The sequence below is a fragment of the Pipra filicauda genome, unplaced genomic scaffold (assembly GCF_003945595.2).
Source record: "Pipra filicauda isolate LSUMZ 115617 unplaced genomic scaffold, ASM394559v2 scaffold461_size746293_pilon, whole genome shotgun sequence".
In the NCBI taxonomy this organism is placed as follows: Eukaryota; Metazoa; Chordata; class Aves; order Passeriformes; family Pipridae; genus Pipra; species Pipra filicauda.
Genome location: NW_024104600.1, coordinates 695873 through 719470, shown reverse-complemented (window position 1 = coordinate 719470; position 23598 = coordinate 695873). Strand labels below are relative to the sequence as shown.

Below are 23598 nucleotides of genomic sequence, written 5' to 3'. Positions count from 1 at the left end.
GTGCTTTAGCGAGACACGCATGAGCACACCCAGCCTGCCGGGTCCCTTGGGACTCACGCACATAATTAGCCCCTCTGCACCAAAGTCTTCATGGCCGTGTTTGCCACATGGTGAGTGTCACCCAGCGGGCCCGCGAACACGCGCACGCAGAAGCCCTCCCGTCCCCGTCACTGCATTTGCCATATGGTCAGGCTCACCTGCTGGGTCTGGGGCAAGGAGACAGACGGGCGACACTTGCACACATAATGAAACTCCCCACTGGGCTGCCTTAAGAAATTAAAAATAAAAATAAAATAGAAGTTGACATAACTGCCACATGACCAGACTCACCTGCTGAGTTTTGGGGCAGGGTGGGGCAGTCACACACACATGAATTTGCCATCTCTGCCTGTGCTGCGCTTCAGTACATGAGGCTGGAATTGGAGCAGGAGGATGTGCTCCCCACCCCTGGGGTGGCAGAAACCTCTCTGCCCTCTGCGCCCCTGATCTGTGTGGAAGGGGACATGCACCTGCGTAACATTAGGACATTGGACACTAGGAAGAATTTCTTCACAGAAAGAGTGATTAGACACTGGAATGGGCTGCCCAGGGAGGTGGCAGAGTGACCATCCCAGGAGGCAAAGACTGGACGTGACACTGAGTCCTATGGTTTAGTTGACATGGTGGCTGGAATTAAGTGATTCTGTGACTCTGGTAACGAGCCTCTCTCTCCTCCTCGGTGCCCTGTGAGCACCTCAGGGCCACCCCGACTCCCCGCGGGCGGGGCCACCCCGGCAGGGGCCTCCGGTACCCGGCACTGCCCCGTCCCCCGGGGCGCTGTGACGGTAATTGCCGAGGTGGCAGCAGCCACCGGGGAGCGAATAACGAGCCTTCCCCTCCCCAGACGAGCAGCGCCGGTAAACAGCGGTCACGGGAGGCGAAGAGGGGCGGGCACGGCCGTGCGGGCGGGGAGCCGGCGCTGCGTGAGGGGCGGGCAGCCGGCGGTGCTCTCGTCACGCCCCGCCCTCCAGCACCGCGGCGGCCGCCGAGCTGGGCGAGGGCGGGAGCGGACATTGCTGCCCTGGCACGCTGTCCCTGGGAAGGCTGTCCCGGGGAAGACTGTCCCGGGAGCGGCTCTCCCCGAGCGGGCTCTGTCCCCGGGAGCGGCCGTCAGCCCGCGCCGCCATGGCGGGGGGGGGGCGCGGGGCTCCCCCGGTGGCGGTGACGCGCGTTGCCATGGCGACGGCCGGGCGGCGTGGGGAGGGGGTGGCGGGATGACAACAAATATGGCGGAGAGGAGCAGGACGGCAGAGACGGGTCAGTGCCAGTCGCAGTCGCAGTCGCCTGGGCGGGGGGAGAGGGGGAGCCCCCCTTCTCCAGGGGCTTCTGGCGGTAGAGGGGGCCTGGCTCGCAACTGAGTGCGGAGACGGAGCCCTTCTCTCAGGGGAGAGGGAGGGGAGAGCCTCTGGCCGAGGGCACTGAGGTGACGAAGGGGCCGCCGCAGAGGCTCCTACCCGGGGAGCTGTGGCGAAGGGCAAGGCCCCTTCCCATGGGGGGGTGAGGAGCGTCTTCCCGGGGAAGAGGTGGTCACGGGGAAAGCTCTTTCAAGCAGGGAGAGAGGGAAGAGCCCCCGGCGCTCCAGCCCTGCCTGAGAGGGACTGACCCGCTGTGGGCTGGAAGGTGCGAGGGCCAGAGCTCGGCTCACCCGGCCGGCGCTGCGGGGCTGAGCCCTGGCTGGGCGGAGAATGATGGTGGGGCAGCCTGTACCCTGCTCCATCCTCCCGCACTCTGCTCCATCCTCCCGCACTCTGCTCCATCCTCCCGCACTCTGCTCCATCCTCCCGCGCAGGGGCGAAGGTGGCGGTGGCGAAGAGCAGAGCAAACTGGTGGTGCAGAGGAGCTCCCCTCACACAAGAAACAACCGCCTGCTTTAATTAGGATGAAAAAAAAAATTCGTCAAGACACAGGTCCGGAACTGAAAGTGCAGCTCAAGGCTGATAGCTCGGGGTTTGACCTCCAGATGCTGCTTGACCTGTCCGGGAGGTGTAAAGTAGCCGGAGGCTGCGGAGGGGCAGCGACCAGCACCCCTGACAGCTCCCATGCCTTACTCTTGTTATTGAGGATTTCTTTAAGGAAGGTGGCAAGTGTTGTTCTTCCCACTCGGAATGTATTAACAATGGCTTTAACTGTGTATGTGAAGATAAGTTTGTCTGTGACACTGAAGTTTTGTGTTTCCTAATAAATGATAAGGACCTCCCTAGGTACGGGGGTCTTTCCTGTTCTAACAAAACACAGTTAAGGTCTTTTCCAACCCACATGAAAATAAAAGCCCCCAAAATATATTATGAAAATTAGAGATATTAACATTTCGAAGATGAAACAAAGATAACAGTTTTGCTGAATATTTAATATCCCACAGCACCACACATAACTGATCTGGGTTCCTGGACCAGAAGTTCATTTTCCCAGCCTGCTGTGTTAGTGGCTGTGCTGCTGCTTTTCAGCCTCAGAAGTGGCTCCAAATGAATATGTATTATCTATAGAACTGATTTTGGATTTTTGGGCCACTTGAGGTGAAAAAAGTGATAAGTATGTGAAATGCTGTTGTGTTCTGGGAAACAATACTACAGAGTCTACATCTAAACGGTTTGGCCATGCAGTTCCTGAGTTCCCTGTGTTCAACCATGCTGTTTATGAAGCCCTGAAACCACACTGTGAAGTTTATTGTACATTGAACTTGTCCATGAGTCAGGTGATTATTTGCATCCTCTGTGTTGTGCAACACTACTAAACACAGCTGATCAGCTCTGCCTGAGCTGTGAATCGGGGAACAAATTTCCAAGTGGCCATTTGACTGTGTCACCTTTGCTGCCTGTTACTGTTGCCTGTGCCCTTGTCATAACTTTAATATGTAATGTAACTTTCATGCTGCTTCCAGATTAACTTACTCTTACATTGTGTTCTCTGATGTATTATTTGAATCTGCAGCCTTACAATATTTTTATTTTTAACATTGCCCAGAACTTTTTCTACTTGTAACTGTTGCAGCTGACTAATGAGTGATTTTCTCATAAATGTTGTGCTGAAATCGTGTTTAGTTGCGTGTCCTGATACATGGTCTGCTGAAGTTTTGCAATGTTTGTCTGGCCATTTTGCAAGTTTAATTTGAAGGTCCTTCTGTTTTGGAAAAACCAGACAAGGAATTAAAAATGTGAAGAACCACAAAGACATGAAAAAGACCCAAAACTTTCAGAGAAAGGGAAGCAAGCTTGTGATCTTGGCCCATTTTTAAGGAAGGACATGGAAAGTAGGCTGGGAGGAAAAAAAAAAAGGTGGGGTGGTTTGGTTTTTTTTCTGACTGTCAGCTGACACTAAAGTGACAGGCAGATTCTTTCCTTGGGAAATCCCCCAAAAAACCTTTTTTGTCCCCTTAGTGGCAGGTGACACTGACACTGTTACTGAACACATAACAAAACTGGGGAACGTTCTTGTGCTTGATGCTTCCTGACTGCTTAGTGTGTCTTCATCATGTGCCAGATCTAGACCAGTCTTTAGGAGATGAATCTAGCTCTGCAACCTGCATTTTGCACAAGTGCAAGAAGAATGAATCCACTACAGAAGGACTGAACCTTGTTCAAACCATATAAATCAATTTAGCCATCAGCTTTTATAATACTGTCAGGCTCAGCATTATTTTCTGTATCATGGTTAAAGCCAAGCTGTGTATTTCAAGTAAAATGGGACTGAATAGGGAAGGTAGATTACCTCACACCTGTCTACTACAGAGTTCATATTCTGCTGCTATCCTTGCTGGACTAGGCAGACATCTGGTGTAATCCATTAAAATAGTTTCTGTGTTCTGATGTTTGATTAGAGAGCTGCGAATCAGCTCACTTGTCTCTGGATTAATCAGTCATTTTCCTATTGTAATTGGCTCCATAGTCCTACCTGCTTTCTTGAAGCAGCTCAAATCAGCTTTTTTGCAGTAAACCCTGAATTTGTATGCTTTCCTGTTTGGGTTTCCAGGCTCTTCATGTCTCAAGCTGGGAATCCAACTTAGAAGCAACTTAAATCTTCAAAAATGCAAGAGAATGAGAGTCATTAAGTCTAGTTAGTTACTTTCAGGAGCTTCTTGGTTTTACTTCCAGTCGTTCTGCTTAGCTGACCTCAGTGTCTTAAACCTTTGGAAGATACAGGACACAGCAAGAAAGCCAGTTTGGTTAAGGTTCTTCAAAACCAGTTCAGTATTATTTTTCCAGTTCTGTAGTGAACAGGACATTATTAGCTTCACTAAGGAAGCTTTAGGATTAGGTCAAAGTGAGTACAGAATGCCTGTATTTGCAAAATATTTTGACCCGTGAACCAGATGAAAGTATTTTAAAAAATAGAATTTCACTAATTATCTCATTTTCCCCAGATTTCTGTTCTAGGCATCTGAATTACCTTCAGAGGACTTGCTTCTAGAGGCCTGAATGATCAAAGGGTGCAGGTTATCTCTGAGTTCTGTAATAGTTTTCTATCTGAGGCAACTGCATATTAGTCTGGATTGACAGTTCTAATATGTGTTATTCCACAGTTGGTAGTCATTTTGTGGATATTAGTATTTCTGATATTTCATTGAGCCATCTTGACTGAAATCATAGTGAAAGCGAAAAAAGGCATTTACTCACAGTACTGGACAGGACATAAATATGTGTTTTTAGACCAAAGATCCTTGTTATCGGAATAAACAGGTTTCCAGCTGAATGTGTAGTTTTTTTATGTTTATTTACATGTCATGATGGGTACCTTGCAGAGTGATGTGAAGTCACATTCATATTAGGAATGGTTAGAATTTTCAAAGTGTTCACAGCTGGGCTGTGACCTGGCTCAGGGAGGAAAGCTGCAAACCAATGTTGAATGCTGAAGCCCCACTCAAAGCTTGGGTAGTAATTAGTGTATCTAAAACACTTAGTGTTGAGATCATTATTTCAGAGATCTGCAAGTGGAGAGGCTGATAGAACAGCTGTGTAAGTTCTGCAGTGTTTTCTAATGGATTTTAATATGATAGTGCTGAGCTGGACCGTTTTAAAGACAGTTTTTGATTATTCTTTTGAAAAAGAATTGTTATTCTTTTAAAAATATTTAATCACATATGACATGAAAACATTCTGGTATCAAGAACATACTGCTTTCTTTTAGGGTAGCCTTAATTGTTAAATAAAAAGCTGAACTAAATAAGAACCTAATTTTTTTGTCTTTATAGGCTTTTTTGATAACTGGAACTTCTGATTCACTGGATTTATCACGAGGAAATTAAAAATAGGAGAAACCAGCTAATTACTTGAACAATATTATTTAATCTTGGTCTTTAAAATAACACTGTAGATCAGTGTTACTTCTCATCCTCCAGGCCAACATAATTTCTTCAGTTGAATTGTCCTGATTTCTGAATTTTCAAGTATGTATAAACAATAGAGCTTATTCTGTAATAGGCATAGTTGAATTCCAGAGTTTGGGAGAAGACATTGCAGTCCTCCTGCTGAAAGGGATCTGCCCACTGTCTCCTCCTATCAACATGAGGAGGTTTCCAACATCAGTGGAAAACTGTGAGGGGACTGGGCCCAGCCTTGCATCTGTTCATACACCAGAAAGAGCTGTTTGCAGTTGTTTATAAAGTGCTGCAGGATGGATTTGTAAACAAATCTAAAATGTCTTTTGTTCAACAAAGACATTTGCCAGAACTTACCGACAGCATCAGTACATTTCGATCTGAGCAGTTGGAAGTCCAGGGGACATTAGATAAAGGTTTGTTAGTAAATTTGAGGCAGTTTGTAAGACCATGAACTACTTCAGTTTTCAGTGCTTAAGTTGAAATATTTGTTCAAGTTCTATATAGAAATTAACTCTCCTTGCTGCAGAAAAATATTATAATAATCATTAGACTCTGTTGCCAGTAGGCTGATATTCAACTAATTTCCAACTTTTTTCAGTTATCTGGTAGAAACAATCCCCACTAGAAAAATCCGTCGAAGAAGAGCTGGTAATATATTTTTGGTACTTAGAGCTTTGATCATATTTCTATTATATAATTTACCATATAAGGAGACCTGAGAAATACTAATGAAGGCTTAATACAGCCAGAAGATATAATTTCTGAAAAAGAAAGAAACAGGAGTGTGTTGGGTGTTCCAGCTGCCATTTCTGAATGGTTTACCATTTCCCAGCCATATTTCAAACAGTTTTTTCTTTGACGAATAATCAAAGCTTTGAAAAGTTACTTACCTCAAGCCTCCCAACGTTTTTTCTTTCAGTGAAGTTCAAAGCACCCTATTAATTATTAGCACTTGTGAGAGGAGGTTTTTGAATTTGTAAAAAGTAAAGTGAGACATATTGAGAATTTTAATAGGTTTTATACCGAAATTTGTAAAACAAGTTTCTGGAGGTTTCTTTAGTGTGGCTGCCACTGTTTTTAGTAGGCAGAAGTCTCATGCAAAAAAACCAGATTAACCTCAGAATGCATTTATATGGCCTACATAGCATTTTCGGGTTTGGAACTTGAGCTTTATAGATTTAATGCTCAGCTTCCCCTGTTGCAATGGAATCAGCTTGATCTCCACATGGGGCCACTAACAGGACTGGGACACTTGGATCTGCAGCACCAGCCTGCTTTCCAGGTGGGACACCTCACACAGGAGCTGTCAGCTTCCACAGAAGAAACGGACAACTTGTCTACACTGGGAAGTTTTCCTTCCTCCTGTCCCTCTTTCCTCCAGCAACACCTGTTTAGGGACAGAAGTCACAGAGGGAAATGACTGTAGTAATTCTTACCTTTTTTGTCTAGTTTTTTTTTAATAAAGACCTGGGGTGCCCTGGTAACAGAAAGCAGCAACCCCCAGATGTACGAGCTGCTGGAGGCTGTGGAGAGGAGTTTGGTACAAATATTTCCTGATGTCACAGATCCAGCTGTGCTGCTTCTGTTCCCAGCGGTGCTGCTGGATCCAGCTCCAGCAGACCCAGCTGGGTGTGCACATGGTGCTACATCACTCTTGTTTCTGGAGGATTGATTGTGCTGCCCTTTTCCAGAGCAATGTGATTCTACAGAAACCAGCTTAGATTTCTCAAGTAATCCCCCAAAGTACTTGGCATGCAGAGCCTTGATGCACAATTGCCATGTTTAGATTGCATTGTACCTGAGATAATAAGTTCTTCTAGGCTCAAGCTGTGTCTGCAATTATCTGTAAGAGAGGTAAACCAATTTACAATTAATTGAGAGTTGGTTATAGGCACACATCAATGTGTCCCATATCCCAGCTTCCTTGTGACATTGTCCCCACAATTCATTTTCTTAACTTTGCCACAGAGGCCAAGGCTGTGACTTAAGAAGTGCTGTATTTGTTAACCTTAGATTTTTACATATGTTTTTTGAAGTAATTTTACTATTTGTATGTTGAAGTGGTTTGGAAAACTGCTCTACCAAAATCATAGTAGTAATGACTTCAATTTCATTTTGTCACAGGCTCTAAAATGCAGGATGTGAACTTTAGTATTAAATACAGGACTCTCCTCCTGCAAATGTTTGGCATTGAATTTGATGTATATATGTGTATAGCAAAGGATTTTTGTGATTGCTTCTCTTTTAGGATAAGTATATATTAAGGGTACAGATTAAAACTTATACATTCTGATACATGTTTTCTAATATAAGTACGTGTCCCTGATCTCTCAGTATGGTAAACTGTCTGATTTCATAATTTCATTGCAGCAAAAATCAAGCAAAGAAAAGGGAGCGGGAGGAGAAAGAAGTTGTCTTAAATTATTATTATTAGATTAATAACCTCTCTATTTCATTTACTTACTAATTCCTAGAGCTATTTACTTAGCAGTGGATCTCACACTCAGGAGTGAAGACTGGCAAGATTTTCCTTTTACATTTTGTTTCATAAGCACCCTGAAAGATGTGTTGAATTTCAATCTCCACAAAAGCAAGTGGAACATCAGTTCCCGTGAATCACCAGAGCAGAGCAGCAGGAATCCATTCCAGAGAGCCCCTTTGGATTCATTGCAGGTCTGCTGATATGTTTTCATCTGCAATAAGCAGCAAAGTTACTGTGTGATTTCAGTAAACTTCAGTGCTGGGTAACCTGTCAAGTGACTGTCACGTTTTCCTGCATTTCGAATGCAGATGAGGTGGTATCATGCATTTGATTAGTGAAAAATTCCTCAAATAACTTATACAAATCCAAAGGCAGCAGCATTATTTCATGGGAGCTGTCCATGTGAAATAGGATTGTGAGATAAACTTGCCTCTGTACTACTTACCTATACCCAAAGTCTGTGGGACTCCAGAATAACAGATCTTTTGTAACTGGGCACAACACCAGTTTGTCTACTTATTTTTTTATTTCTGAGCAGTACAAATGATCAGTAATTTGGTCTCAGAGCTTTCTCTATGTAAGCCTTCTTGAAGGTGCAGTTTTGGCTTCTGTTCTGAATATTTGAAATACTTTGTATGCATTTCATATTCCCATAAATATTGTATCAACTTAGTATTTGCTTAGTTAAAAAACTGCTGAATGTGCTGTATTAGTTAGTAGTGTTCTCTGTACTTCAGTTCCTGTTGTTACATTGCTGATGCAAGAGAGTTAATAGATCAAGTTTGGCTTTGCTGGCATTTTTTGTGTTAGAAAACAGGAATTCTGAAACAATATTTAATTTTTTTTTTCTCTACAGGACCTAATTTTTGTGAATAAAATGAAACACTGCAATGATCTAATTATTTGATATGAAATACTAGATTATGTTAAAACTTTCTTAAATAAAGGGTAAATTCAGCAATGTGAGTGGGCAGTGCTTGGGTAAAAGAAATTCTGAGTGGTTTAAAATACTATTTTCTGGAATGGACTGTTTTGGAAAGTAGGGGGAAAGATGCTATAAAAGGATTTTTTTTCAATGAGTAATTATAATTATGGCAGTAATTAATAGTGTAATTGATTTCAGCAACCTTGGGGAACAAATTATTCCAGAAGTATTACTAGAATCCCCAAATTATTTTAAATATGTAGTAGTCAAGAAGAGTTTAACTCAGAAGTGAAGAAACTAATTGTGTCTCAATCTACTGTTGGCTTAAATGGACTGGCAGAAGACATCCCTTCCTCTAAACAACAGCTAAATAGGGAGGAAGAGCCAAGGAAAAACACAAGTTTAACCCAAAGATGCCTGAATTATGGTATGTAATCCACAGGGTGGAGATTGTCCTTAAACTGAGGGTGCCCAGTTTTCAGTTCCCACACTCCCAACAAGAGCCCAAGCAGCTGCAGCAGCGTGGAGCTACCTCTCTTCCAGTCCCTTGGAAAACACAAGGTCTTGAGGAGAAGATGGTGCTGTGCAAAGCTGCTGATGTGTTTCCCCCCAGGATTTTGTGCTCCCTAGATCCCTCATGGAAGGCCTACTTTCCCATGGATATAAATTCATTACTGCCATAAGGCTGAGTCAGGAGTTGAGGTCTCCTCAGCACTTGACTTAGTGATAATCAGATACTGGTTTTTAATTTGGACAGGTGCATCCACAAGAAATTTACAGTAGGAACACTTTAGATATCAAAAAAATCAAAATTCATGAGAACACCTTTTTCCCAGTTTTGTGGGTAATATGAGCTTTTGCCCTTACCAGGCATTTCCTCCACTGCAATTCCAAAGCCTGCACTTACCTGCCTGCTTTGACTCAGTATTTTTTGCAGGTCACATGCACTCCTTGTCTTTGGGAAATCAGTTGTGTACTGTTGCTACGGAGGAGAATTTCCCCAGCTGAAGTTCTGTAGTACCACACAACACATCTGCTTTAACTCGCCAGTTCTTTTCCTGCCTCAGAATCTGTAGACACAGAATTTCCCCTTGCATGGTAGGAACACCACCAGAAAACACCCCCAAAAAATTCACCCTTCAACTGATGTTTCAGCATCTCCTCTCATTCACATTCAGACCTAATTCTCCGAGCCCTTTCTTATTTCCCAGGAAGGGTGGACTTGCTGATAAACTTACTTTTTTGCAGATGCAATTCTGAGGACTAATTGAGCTCAGTAGCTTTTTTCTCTTCTAGCTGGGGATGCATGTTATGTACCATATTTTTGTTTACAGTTTATACGTTTTATGCTTTTGTTTGGTCTGTTTTGTATTTAAAGTATTGCTGCTATAGCAACTGTTGCATCATGTGATATCTTTGATATTATCAAGATGCCAAATACTTGTTAAAGAATAAATCAGCATATCAGATGAAATTCACTGATTCTTACAATGTTTTAAAATAAATATCTTAGCAGTTAAAGCATTTGATACTACTGTTTTTTTCAGTATTTTTTTTTTTTTTCATTTCTGGTAAGTATTTTAGTGGATAGGTTAGAGATTATAAGTACAGTAAAAAGACTAATGAATTTTCTTTTCTTGCTTACTGAGTTCAAAGCATTAAGTACTTTGTTATTTTCATTAGGAAAATTGTTCATACCTTCTTGGACATTTTGGGTTTCACTGAAGTGATACAAAAAATTCCATTGCCGTTTGCCTCTGACAAGAAGGTATATCCTTGGAGGCAGCCCACATTGAGATAATAAGTAAATAGTCTTGAAGTAAAGCTTGGAGTCTTGAAGTTATGCTCTTAACTTAAATTTGGAAACAAATAAAGATGAAACAAATGCAAGTCCACAAAAGTTGACTTTTTTTTCTTCTCCTGTAAACTCATAAGAAAAAAACAGCCACTGAAAGTGAGGAGTGACATTGTGCAGAGCAGTACCTGTCTGCCAGGTATCTTCAGTTCAGTGTTCTTCACTAGAGTTTGGACAGGAGTGTGATTGACCTTGGATTGAGAGCTGTATCTCTCTCTGGATCTCATCCTTTTGAATGGATCAGGCACTGGAGATTTCTCACCATCTTTTCACACTTGACCAACCAGTAGGTCAAGTCAGTCGATGGTTTAGTTTTGGGCTAAGCACCTTATGAACCTTTTTGTCCCTACTTACCTTTGAGCATTTGGGCAAAGTGCTCTTTGTGGTACCACCGAGCCTTCCGCAGGGCCCCCACGTGACATCTTTAGTGATCATTTTCCTTTGACATGTTTGCATATAAGAACAAGACTTTTTCCGCTCTCAGCTTTGATAGAGACATCTCTGCCCCACCTTCTGCTAGAGTAAAGCAGTGTGGGTACATATATCTAAAGAAATATGAGATATTTAGATCTACTTATGCCTTCTAACCTGAAATAAAAAGTTAATGGTGCATTAGCTACAGAGTATTGTTAGGAAGGCTGAGAGGATATGTTGTCTGGTAGCCTCTGTAGAAAGAGAAACTTGTGCAATAAAAGTAAAAACCTGAACAATAAATTACGTTTCCTTCCTATTATGCAAACAACAAGCTTTTCCAAGTCCATTACAGTAAACTTGCAGTTTAATTCTCCTGAGTACTTTCAGAACCTTTACAAAGCTTAGAATTTACCTGATAATCTCTGCTAAACTAGAGATCATCTTTATTTTGCTTGTTTTCTTGAGTATGAATATAATTTCATAGTTTGGAGACAGACCTGACAAGCAGTCTGCTGGTCAAACCATAGCAGGAAAGTAATTAAGAGACAATTACTTTAAAGATGCTTTATGTCAAGTTTGGTTTCTAAATAACAACACAAAGTTACTATTTTTTAGAACTAGACCAAGCTGTAGGAGAACATCTCCTGATAATCAACATTTTCCTTGTTCTGCTGGACCTTTGAAATAGCTAATGGTGACAGAACGGGCACAGTACCCAAATGTGAGGCAGCAGGTGTGGTTGGTACCATGCCAGGTATTGTCTCAAAGCCTGGCATTTGTAGTCTTAACGTAATTTTCTCCCTTTCTTTTCAGTTAACAGTGCCTGTGAATTAAGTGTATCTCAGATTGACAGCACTCTGCAGTATGTTTAGATTTGCAGGGTCATGCCCAAGCCTTGCTTCAGAATACGTGACTGTGAAGATCAAAATGACAGTTGTGTTTTCTTCTTTTTCTTAGCATTTTTTAAATCAGTGGAGCTGGAATTCCAGGTTCCTGGCTGCTACTGCCCATGGGTTTTTTAGAATGGCCATAGAGCATTCAGATCTCATAGCAGAAATGAGCCTTCCTGAATATCAGTGTTGCTGAAACCTAGGGACAATGATATAAAACTTTTTATAAAAAAATAAAATCAAAGATTAGGAGACCATAATGAGCTATTAAGACTGTATATTTATACAAATGCTATCATTTAAAAGAATTTTGATAAAATTACACTGTTTCCAGTTTTCAGGTTTGTGGAGCAGACACTGTTTCTGGCATAACCTCATAAGTGCTACTTAGCCAGAGTGTGAGTTGAGCAGTGTTCATCTAGGGACTTGTTATTTTTAGGAGCTAACAGGAGTTGCTCTTGGTCATCTGAATGAATTTTTGTTTGTTGCAAACTGTATTGAAAGTTCAGATTCGCTTCTTTGTATGGGTTCACATTAAAAATACTGCTCAAGGCTTATGGAGCTCTTCATTAGGATACCTGGCAACTTTTCTTGGTCCCTGCATGATGGGAATCTAGGTGTTAGATCTTTACACTGTAGATGTTTTCAATAGCAAAGTGTATCCTAATTTTGTTCTAAAATAAGGATCTCATGACAGAATGTGAGGTGTTTTGATGACATTTGTAATATTTAAAGAAAGACTTCTATAAAGCTCACTGGCAGTTACCACATCTTTTCATGTTACCTCACCTTTCTAATTATCTCTCTTCATTAGGCAGTAAGGCTAATTAGAAGAATGATGCAGGTTTTCCAGGCAAATTCACTCTATTTTTCTATGTCTGTTTTAATGTAGCTGTGCTCTCCTACCTAATGTAGCATGAGGGTAGCTGCTGGCTGCTAACTCTGTGGATTCCGAGCTTTGGCACATCTGGAAGCTGAGCTCGTTGTTTACCCAATTCAAAGAGTAACTATTACTTACTAAATATATACCTTCCCTTGGAAACTACAGTTCTTAAAGAAAAGGAACCTAAATTTGCATGATGTTTATTGCAGGGAGTACTGATTTCACCTTTGCTTAAATGAAAAAAAATGCTGGCTTTACCCTTTGAATTTAAAAATGGCAAGAAGCTCTGTAAGCTTCCAAACTCTTCCTCCTATGAATCCTGTAAGTGATTCTATTAATTTTCACTAGTTTGATGTGAAATAGTGACAATAGTCACAATCCACAGTGACAATAGTGATGAATGCAGATACCAGAAGACTCTGTCCAGGTTATATTTTAAAACCTTATATACTTACAGAGATTTCAGGCACCTACAGATTTTATACCTGATAGAAAATTACCAGCAAAGTTTAATACTGCAGTAAAAGTAAATCCTGGGGATTTGCTGGAGCCTCCTGGAGTTTAAGCTATGAAGAATTATACTAAAATAGCTATGTTTCTTACAACCTGTAAGAAAAAAAATTGACAAAATAAGACCTACGATCTGAGACAATTTCTTTGCTAAGTTTTGCCTTTGCTTGTCTTATCTAACCTTTTCTTTCAAAGGAGAATCTGCTCTCCTTAAGTGGAATGTGCAGGATGTACTTCAGTTAATTCTCTTCTTTCAATTTGTCTCGGATTGAGGAGCTCTTTCCCTTCCCCACCAGGTTCTGTCCTACATCTTTGCCTTCAGTCAGGAACAATCTGCTTAGGGCTCCCCCCTTGTGAGGGCAGTACCTCTGCGTTGGCCAGAGGGCTGAAGGCCAGGCTGGCGTTCTCTCCACCCGAGGATGGTGATGTATCCCCGGCAACACTCACCACATCTGCCGTGTGTCAGAGGCTGAAGCGGTTAACGATTTGTGCATTCCAGGAGACTTTTGCAGGCTTTTGACCTCTGATGGGCAGTTGGGCCCATCCCTCCCTCCAGTGCTGAAGGTGTCAAGCCCTGAAAAGGCAGGAAGAGCCGAGTTTATACCTCTGATGGCCCATCAAAGCCCATCCCCCCCTCTGCCAATCTTGAAAGGTGGGAACCAGGCCGGACACAGGAACTGCGCAGGGCCAGGGAGAGTTTGGAGGCTCGAGGCAGGGCCCGTGACAATAACCATGGGTATAATAACTCATAACTTCTTGGCGTGTGGGGGCTTCCCTCCTTCACCCCCGGCAGATCAAGGCCACCAGTTCAACTGACAGACATGGAAGCGGCAACTACCAAGTGTCATCGCTGGACCCGTGGGCGGTGACTATAGACGTTTTGTCCACTCTCATATTTTCTTTTTCCTTACTCTCCCTTACTCTTATCCTGTCTTTCTCTCCCCTATGCATTTTCTCCCCCCCCCCCAAAGGTTATCTCTATGTCACATTGTTATATGACAGCACCCAAAATGCTAGCACACCTGTTGATACAGAATTGTTAAAATAAACCTTACCAATATATGTTTTCAGACACCGATTATTCAGTGTCGTTTCACTCTAATCCACCCCAAGGGAATTATTGATAAGAACCAGGGTTACCCCCCTCCCCTTTTTCTGGGGCGGGTCGTAACAGCGCGAAGCCATGTTTTAGAATCGAGCCATGCAGCAGCGCAGGCTCTTTTTCAGGCGGTGGTCTGGCCTTTTCTTTATCACCCAAGGAGAACATGCCAGAAGGGACAGAGTGCTGTTGTGCTCTATAATAATGTGAGGTTCAAAGGCTGCAGCTTCGCACGTTTAGAGATTAAAGATAATATAACTGGAAATATAACAATAGTACGTTCTGAATATTTAAAGTGCTGCGTAATAAAGAACAGGCAAGGAGAGATTAATATTGTTAAAGGACTATGAATTACAGGCTATTTGATGATTTTGTTCTCATTCCTGAGGGCTGCGTTAGGTCAGGAGGAGCAGATGGAAACTTTTTGCTGGGACACAGTTACTTGACAGCTTCCTTCTGCATCATGTGAAGGCTCCATTGGCAGATTTTCTAATTTGCCAGGGAGATGCAGCTCTCTCTTCCGCCTTCTGCCTGCTTTTCCTACACTGTCTTATGGTGGCAGTGTTATGAATGTAATCTTTTCTAGTTTCTTCATCTTTAAGTGGTGTTTCCCAGCTGTCTTTCTCAATTTATAAGCAGCCAATTACTTTTAGCTGAGATGTAGAAGGGAATATTTACCAGGAGGAGTTCAGTCTTCTAACTGCTCTGCTCAGATGACTCCCTGCCTCCCATTCTTTCCCTTTGGTCCCTGGCAGCTCAGGCACTCTTGGTGGAAATCAGCAGGTTTTCCATTAATTTTTCTTTGTTGATTCTATGTGCTGGATTGCAAACAACCTGACTGATCTTAACTGCGACGGGTATATGGGGGCTCTTAATCAAAGTGGCACTCGAGTGAAACTGAGGAAATGGGTTTCCTCTGGCTGCTCCTCTGAACTACAGGTCTCATGATGCAGAGGGATGAATTTTGTCAAGTGACAGGATCATGGCCGTGCAGATACACAGATGCCCCACCCAGGTCTAAGTTTGCCTCTGGTGTTACCAGGCTTTAAGCAATTTGTATCAGGATTCTGCTAAAAAACATCCAGCTAAAAATACCATAAGTAGCAATTATACATTTAAAGAAACCAATTTACATGCCGCAGATTGCTGTCTGTGGGTAATTATTCAGTCTAAAACAAATAACCTAGAGGTTGCAAATAATAATTTTGCTTAAAAAATAATAGCATGCATTATTTAATGTCTACATTTTTGTATTATGATAAATTAAGAAATGGTCTAAATTCTCTTTGTTCTGTTGTACTAATTCTCAAAGAGAATGAGTTTCAAATTTCTTCCCTGGGAAGACTGGGGATTTATATGCTGAATGTTGACCTGGATATACATATTTTTTAATCTGGGATTTATATACCTGTGAATATATATAATAGAAAGCCTGACAGACCCTTTAACTGTGGTGTCACTAATACATTGATATAATTTGTTACTTCAGCTAAGGTGTTTTGCCTCAAGAGGTGGAATACTTTTATATATGGAAAGGTCAGTTTTAATTAATAAGCTGTTTTCATCATTCAGGGCCAATATGAATTGCTTGTAACATTTGTGTGAAATAGTTTTCAATATAAAAATAAAACAAATTGAGCTTTATGTCACATTTATCATCCCCCATAACCCATTTAAATGTCAAAAAAATCACTACAGACCAAAAGTCTATTTCTAGAAGCCTTAGTAGCCCTATTTATCAGAGTGAAATAAGATATTATCATCCCATTATCCCATCACATGCCTTCTGCACTTGAAGACATATGCATTTCTTCTACTTTTCTGTAACACTGAAAATAGTTTTTCTGTTGTAAAATATTTGTCCAAACAGTAAATGGTGAAGAAAATGCTGAGCCAATATCAGAGGAATGAACAGGTAATTATATTAGCATGTATTTCTTTCACTATAAATGCATAATATAATATACAGTTATTAACTTTCTTGTACATTTCTCAAATGAAAAAACAATTAGTGTTCATCCATCCCTTTTTGGAAATAAATTTTTTTGCAGACTGCAATTTGTTAGTATAATTTTCCTGTAAAGGACAAAGCTTTCGATGTATATTCTACTGATATATTTTGACAAAAATCATGCCATTGTATAGAACATTTGTGTCCTTATATATTTTATCATAAAATAAACTTCACATTTAAAAAAATTTCTTTATTTAAGTTCTTTCTGTGAGTTTTGTGTCCTAAGCAAGCGAGGCGCAGATATTCACATGCCTCCGTGGGTGAATGTCTCTTCCTTCTAATAATTCTAAAATTTCAAGTATGAGTTGGATTGAACAGTCTCAAAGGTTCTAAGTTCATTTAAGATGCATAAAAATAGGCAGCAGGATGGAGGAAAAAGATCCCATTAATGCTGATAGCTGGGAAGATGCTTGTGAGGATTGTAATAAAATAAGAAGCTGGTGAGGAGTTCAGTTCCAGGGAATCCGTGCAGGATTTAGGTACTAGAGAGCTCCCACCAAAAGAAGTGGCTCCAGCTGAATATCAGAGTATTGCATAGAGAGTGTTCAGCCACAGGTCATACCTGGGCAAGAAGCCAGGCTGTGTGGGTAGTTACTTAGGGGGACTTTAACATATGATGCCATTATTATATCCAAATTCTTAAATAGGCTTTGAAAAGAAAAGAGTTCATTTACTGGTGCATGTGTTAAATGGTGCAAATTTTATGCTCTGTAGAAATACGTGGGGTAACAGCCTTCTACTGGTTTTTAGATATGTATTTTTTGGTTTATGCTTATGACTATTTTTTTTCCACTTCTACTGTGACAGGCAGTGCCACGGGAAGTGACGATATCATAGCAGGGAACGTGAGCAAGTACATTGTTCTCCCAGCTGCTTATTCTGGACAGCCTAAAAAAGGACATCTTATATTTGATGCCTGTTTTGAAAGTGGTAAGTATTCTCAGCATTATTTTCTGTTACCTAGTTGTCAATGTATTAACCCTTTTAACTCTATCACTCATCTTTGTGTAAAGTGTCTGAATTCTGAGGAAGAGTTACATTAAATACTACTTAACAAAGTTATCTGGTTCACTTCAGTCAATGACATAAAAGCAGACTGTTCAAATGTCAAATGGTAGTGAAGTTTGCTGCTAACCTACAATGAACGTTTCAGCAGGTCCATCTTTAACCACATCTAGATACATTCTGTTGTTATATCCAGTATTTATAGACCACTAATCTAAGATGTATTTAAAATGTGCTATTTTAAAATTTAATTTAGAAGTTTAGTAGGGCAGTTAACATCATAAAGTGCCAAGACCATCCTTGCATAGTGAGGAGATTTTACAAATGTGTAGATACTGTCTTTAAATGTATTTCTTTGTGTTTCTTGTGGCCTGATTCTGTAGTGCTGAGGTTAATGGAAGTTCTGCCTCTGATGTCAATAGAAGGAGAATTAAAATTTAGGAAGCTACAGGAAACTGAAAGAGAAATTATTTTTTACAAGAGTTATAGTTAGCGTAATGATTTAAAGAATAGTTGTAATCACGTATGTTTATATGCATGTGGGGTATGTAGGTAAATATATATATGAATATGTAGCATTGTATACATTTTTGTGTTACATACATGTGTGCTTCCAGATTTTTAGCTTAGATCTATTATTAGTGGCTTTCAGACCTACAGAACACTGTTAAACACCATATGTACAGAAGGCATTTGGCAGGATAAACTATAGTTTTCAGCATGGTTTATGTGAGAGGTGTTGGTAATGCCAAAACTGCTACAGTGTCTCGTAAAATGAGCTTTTTATGAAGAGTTACGTCCCTCAGGGTAGAACACTGGCTGCCAGTTCCTGGATAAATATTAAATTGAGTTATTTAAATCCTGTGATTATATTATGTAAAAAAAGTGCAAATGATGCAGTGAATAATAATGAGTATCTTCTTTTTAGGGTGTGTCTCTGGAGGTTCAGACAATAATATGTGTTTTTAAAAATACTTTGGGTGCTATTTCATAATAGCTATATGATATTTTGCATTTTGTATCAGGAAATGGCTTATGGAATGAATCAGTTGGCCAAGCTGAGAAATTTACTGTGCTAAGCTGCTCTGCAATGAAAAGGATCAGTAGCAACCATCAAATTATTTGTGAAGTAATGTGAATCCTTGCATGATGGTTTAATTCCAGTTTTTGAACAATGGAATTAATTACATTTTTCCGTGGAAACATTTAATCAGTTCAAAGGTAACATTCATATTTTGTATACTCTGACAATAATAGCATGTGATAGAGGCAGGTGCTTTTGAAATACTCTGTTTATTTACGTTGTAGCATGATGAGGCTCTGATGTTGCTTTGCATATTCACACACTTCCAAAATACAAATATGAATGAAATGAATACCTTCATTTACTTTCTTGTGATGATGATGTATTAGCAAGAATGGGAGTAATATTGTGTACACTTCATATGTAAATTCACTTTATCTTTTGTTATATGTCAGCCAAGTAATTGCTTAGAGTACTTTTACTGGTCAAAGCAAATTAACTGATTATTGGATAATTTATGAAATTGTTATTAATGTAAAAATCTATCCCCTCCTGTTATCCAAACAACGGTATGCAGCATTTGTAAGGACTGCATTGATGCTCTTTGAGTACCACCTTAAAATGGTAATATCCTATTGCAATTGCCTTTTTCAAAGGACAGATTATAAAACTGGTCCCACCTGGAGCATTGCACCCAGCTCTGGGGTCCCCACTGCAAGAAATACGTGGACCTCAGGAGTCCAGAGGAGGCCACAAGGATGCTCTGAGGGCTGGAGCACCTCTGCTGTGGAGACAGGCAGGGAGAGCTGGGGCTGTTCAGCCTGGAGAGGAGAAGGCTCTGGGGAGACCTTGTTGTGGCCTCTCAGCATGGGAAGGGGGCCTCTAAGAAAGATAAAGATGCTTTACCAAGGCCTGTGGGGACAGGATGAGGAGCAGTGCTTTTGAACTGAGAGAGGGAAGACTGAGATGGCCTGTAAGGAAGAAATTGTTTACAGTGAGGGGGCAGACATTGGCACGGGTTGCCCAGAGAAGCTGTGGATGCCCTGTCCCTGGAAGTGTTCAAGGCCAGGCTGGATGGGGCTTGGAGCAACCTGGGGTAGCGGAAGGTGTCACTGCCCGTTGTAGGGGGATTGGAATGAGATGATCTTTAAGGTCCCTTCCAACCCAAACCATTCTATGATTCTAAAATAGAAGTTGTGTTAAATGTGATTCCATAAGTGGCTTTCCTTTCTTTGGCTGCATTCCTATTTTCTTGACAGATCTGGTTGATAGAACTGAACATTCCCTTCTAGACCTATTTTTCAATGACTATGATTTTATATTGTAGAAATGGAAGTGAATACCCTTCAGAATAGAAAAACATTACTAAGCTTGTAGAAATCAGGAAAAATATTATCACATACAGAAGAAATGCTATTTAATGGTTTCATTTTGGTAATGGCTATCATTATTGTATTAAAAAGTGTTGAAAAGTATGAATTTGTTTGAGACTGAGAGCTGTGTTTTATGCAGTCTGAAAACCAATATCGAGCCTGGTGTTTTGAAGTGTCTTCCTTTCAAAAAATCATAAAGAATAGAAATGAAATGGGGACTGGGATTTCTTTTTAGCCCACTCCGTTGTTGAGAAGCAAAATACCCTAGTTTTGCCATTCCTGGCAGATGTTTATGTATCTGAGTTTCACTGAGAAAGCAGCAATCCATTCTAATGCTGCAATTTGCTCAGTGTAAGAAACATTTGCTTTCTATGTAGAAATGTTCTTACCACAAAGGCATTAATTCTTGTCCAGTCCTATAGGCACAGACAGCAGATTATTCCTTTCTTCTTTAACTTAATGGAAAGCTGCTATCATATCTTTCCTTGGCCTTTCCTTCCTCAGGTTAAATTACTGCTATTTTTTCCAGTGGTTCCTTAGTGCTCACATTTTCCAAATTTTCTATCATTCCTTATTTCCTCTGGCCTATCTCCAGCTGTTTTGGGCCTTTCTTGATTGGCAGTGGTCCAAGGTGAGCATGATACTCGGATAAGATGGTGCCAATACCATGTGGAGTTTATTACATGACATGCCTTGCCATCTATTTACTTCTGCTTTTCACAATCTTTTTCACAATAGCGTGGCACTGTTGACTTATAAAAAAATTGTGATCCCTTATACTGTCCAGGTCCTTTTCAGAAGGAGAGCTGCCTAACCAGTTGGTGGCTTGCACTTTACTCACCCTTAATGAATCTATTACTGGTGAAAAAATCATCGCTGTAAAATAAAAATGAAGACTGGTGGCTGAACACTTTATCTTATTAATAACAGACAGAGGAGTAAAGAAAAGGGAAAATTATCAACTTGCAAGTATGTCAGGAATTTGTGCTTCCCATAGCTAGTGTTCTGCCTGGAATCTTCCTTGTTATCTTTAATGCTCAAGAATATATACAGCCAAACCAAACTTTTTACATTGATTTATCATTAGCATAAAAGAAACTGATGACAATTCAGATTTGTTGCATACCACAACATAATTTTTGGATAATGTCAGTTTTCACAAGATTTAGTTTCAGGGAAAAATCGAAGCAGTTATCTATGCACAGAACAAATTTAAAGGAAATAAATGTCACATTTGAAATGTACACATTTGGTCAGTTGTAATTCTGTTTCCTAATATTCATTAAGGCATTAAATTATTAACACAGTTGCAATTTAGCAGCAATGCAGTACTGTACAAATGTTTGCCTCTCATCCTACCCGTTCTGGCAAAATGGGAATTTTCCCTCTGGGGAAAAGGATTTATTCACTTCTGCTATACAAAGAAGTCCTTACAGATTGAGCCAGGCCCAGATTTTGATATAAAACTGTTCTTCAGGGAGTCTGTCGTCTCATACCAAGGTGAATTGGTATTTCAGACATTTTGTCTGAAGGACTTCAGAGTTTAGTTTAGGCAGCTGCCCCTATTGTCTTGTGTTGCCTTATTGTGTGTGATTTCTGGTGGCATCCATTTAGTCAGCAGCCTATTTTGTGTCGTGGCTAAGACTTGTTGTTATTTGCTTAGTCATTTTTTCCTGTACAAGATGTTTTTGGAGATGATACCTCCAGTGCTGGAAGCCAGTTGTTTTTCTGGGAACTTACATATCTGCAGTAGCTTTGCTTCTGCGTGAGGTAACAGACTTTTAATTAATTAATTTTACATGACGCACAAAAAGCTTTTTACATGTATTTTGCAAAGTGAACAGAGAAAACATAAAAAAAAAAAATGTCTCAGCCCTTAAAAAAAACCTCACCTTTTTTCTCATTGTGCCAAGTCTGTTTGCTGGGTGTAGCCACAAGTTGCCTTCCTGGCTCCATCCCAGGGGGATTTCCAGGGGGGCTCTAAATGCCTGTGGCTTTTGCCTCCCCAGGCTCTCGGTGTAGAGACCTGGCATATGAAAAGCTTGTGTTGGCACTGCCAGCTGGGCCTTCACTGCAGAAAAATGCAAGGCAAGCTCAAGTCTTGCTCCTTGTGTTTGGTGTGATCTGGGTTCCCAGTCACCAGGGGGGTGTTGGTTGGTCACTCCGGCCTGTCCATCTGGATGTCTCTGGGAAGGCAGGAGGAAGCTGGAGTTAGGCTGGGATGTGTTGTGAGGATGGGGAAAAAAACCCAAGCTCGACAGTTTCTGCTGCTTGTGGCTCAAATTGCTTGTTTTATAATTACTTTTGAGGATTGAAGGAGCAGTGTTGGCTCACAGAGGTTCGTAAATCTCAGCATTCACACTGTTAAATGCAAGGGCTTTTAATAAGGCATTGAAAATATATATTTTGGCTTGTTAGTCAACTATAATGCTGCTTAACTGTTAAAAAATACTGTGTTTCTTGAAATTAAAAATGAAGCTGCTGTCTGCTTTTATTCTCATTTCAACCAAAAAGTGGAACTCCGCCAAGAGTCATTAAATCTTCTATCCTTTGGATGAATTCTTATTTTTTATGAAAAAATGTTATGATTGGGTAATTTCTGTATTGTGGTTTATGTTCAAAAGGTTGTAATTAAAGTTTTGTAAAATTTTAGATTCAATCTCAATTACTGTAAACCTCATATTATTCTGTTAACTGCTGTACCACCACCTTGCAGTGAAAAGTATTGACAAACATTAGTTTCTCTTTTCCAACAGCAGGTTCGTAAAATATTTTACATTAGAAACCTGATAAAAAATTCAGTGCTGATGGATTGCAAATTATATTAATCAGTTGGAAAAAGTTAAGATTTACAATGTATTAAGAGATCTCATATGACTGAGAAGTACCCTCGTATCATTTTTGTTAAGGTTTTAAATATCTTCCTATATTTCAAAAATAGGATAATGTACTTATAAAACACTTTGCACAACACTCAAAATTGCAGTAAGTGATTGTAATTCCGCTGATCTCATTGTAACCACTTACAGGCGTGAAATAGGCCATTGAGCTTTACCATGAAAGATATCTTTTGAACAAAAGCACAGATAATATAGGATGGATTGCCCTTTGGGAGTGCCTGTGTCCCAGTTGTTAAGACTTGACTTGTAACTTTAGACAGCTAAAATTAGGGGAGATTAATCTTAGTTGTGATTAATAAAATACTGTAAAGTTTGAGTTGCAAAACATTTTCTGAAACAGCCACTTTTGTTTGTAAAAGGTTTAAAAAGGAAAACTAAGATGATACAGAACATGATACTGTTAACATTATGCTCAAAGGAAAACTGAAATCCACCCTAGGAAATAGTTGAGTTTGGGCCATCTTAATATACAACTGTAATATGCTTCCAAAATTATGAAACAATCTGATCCTCTGTGTGCTTATGTTTAAGTGGACAGAAATACCCTTCTTTCCTTGATTTCAGTGGCACTGCTACGGTATCCTAGAACAGGAATAAAGCAATACAGGCCAATATCATAATGGCTCATCACTAGAAATAAAAAAGTGCAAAAACTGTTTAAAGCTACTTTCTTCTAGTGTAAAAAATCTCTTGGTAGTAGACTGAACTGTGTTTTGGAGCTAAACCTAGTTGTTATTCCAAATTTTCTATCATGTAGGGCTGGAATCACTAAGTCAGGTAGAACTCTTGGCTTCCACTTCTGTGAGAATGCTCATCTGAAAAGCAGAAACAAAGGAATGAAAGTGGATGTGTTATTTCAGTAATGTCTGTT

The 23598-nt window shown here is 40.4% G+C and overlaps 1 protein-coding gene and 1 long non-coding RNA gene across 2 annotated transcripts in view; both read left to right on the top strand.

The window, feature by feature from the left end:
• Window positions 1-1264: 1264 nt before the first annotated feature.
• BEND5 (BEN domain containing 5) overlaps window positions 1265-23598 on the top strand; it is a 570403-nt gene continuing 548069 nt past the window's right edge. Inside the window, exons 1-2 of the mRNA XM_027724293.2 lie at window positions 1265-1296; window positions 17233-17355. Of these exons, the coding sequence (XP_027580094.2) occupies window positions 1266-1296; window positions 17233-17355 (154 nt within the window). The 5' untranslated portion in view covers window position 1265. The remainder of the gene's footprint in view (window positions 1297-17232; window positions 17356-23598) is intronic.
• LOC120324220 lies at window positions 1323-10650 on the top strand. Its single transcript, XR_005565349.1, has 2 exons — window positions 1323-9187; window positions 10444-10650. It is a non-coding gene; the product is annotated as an uncharacterized LOC120324220 (long non-coding RNA).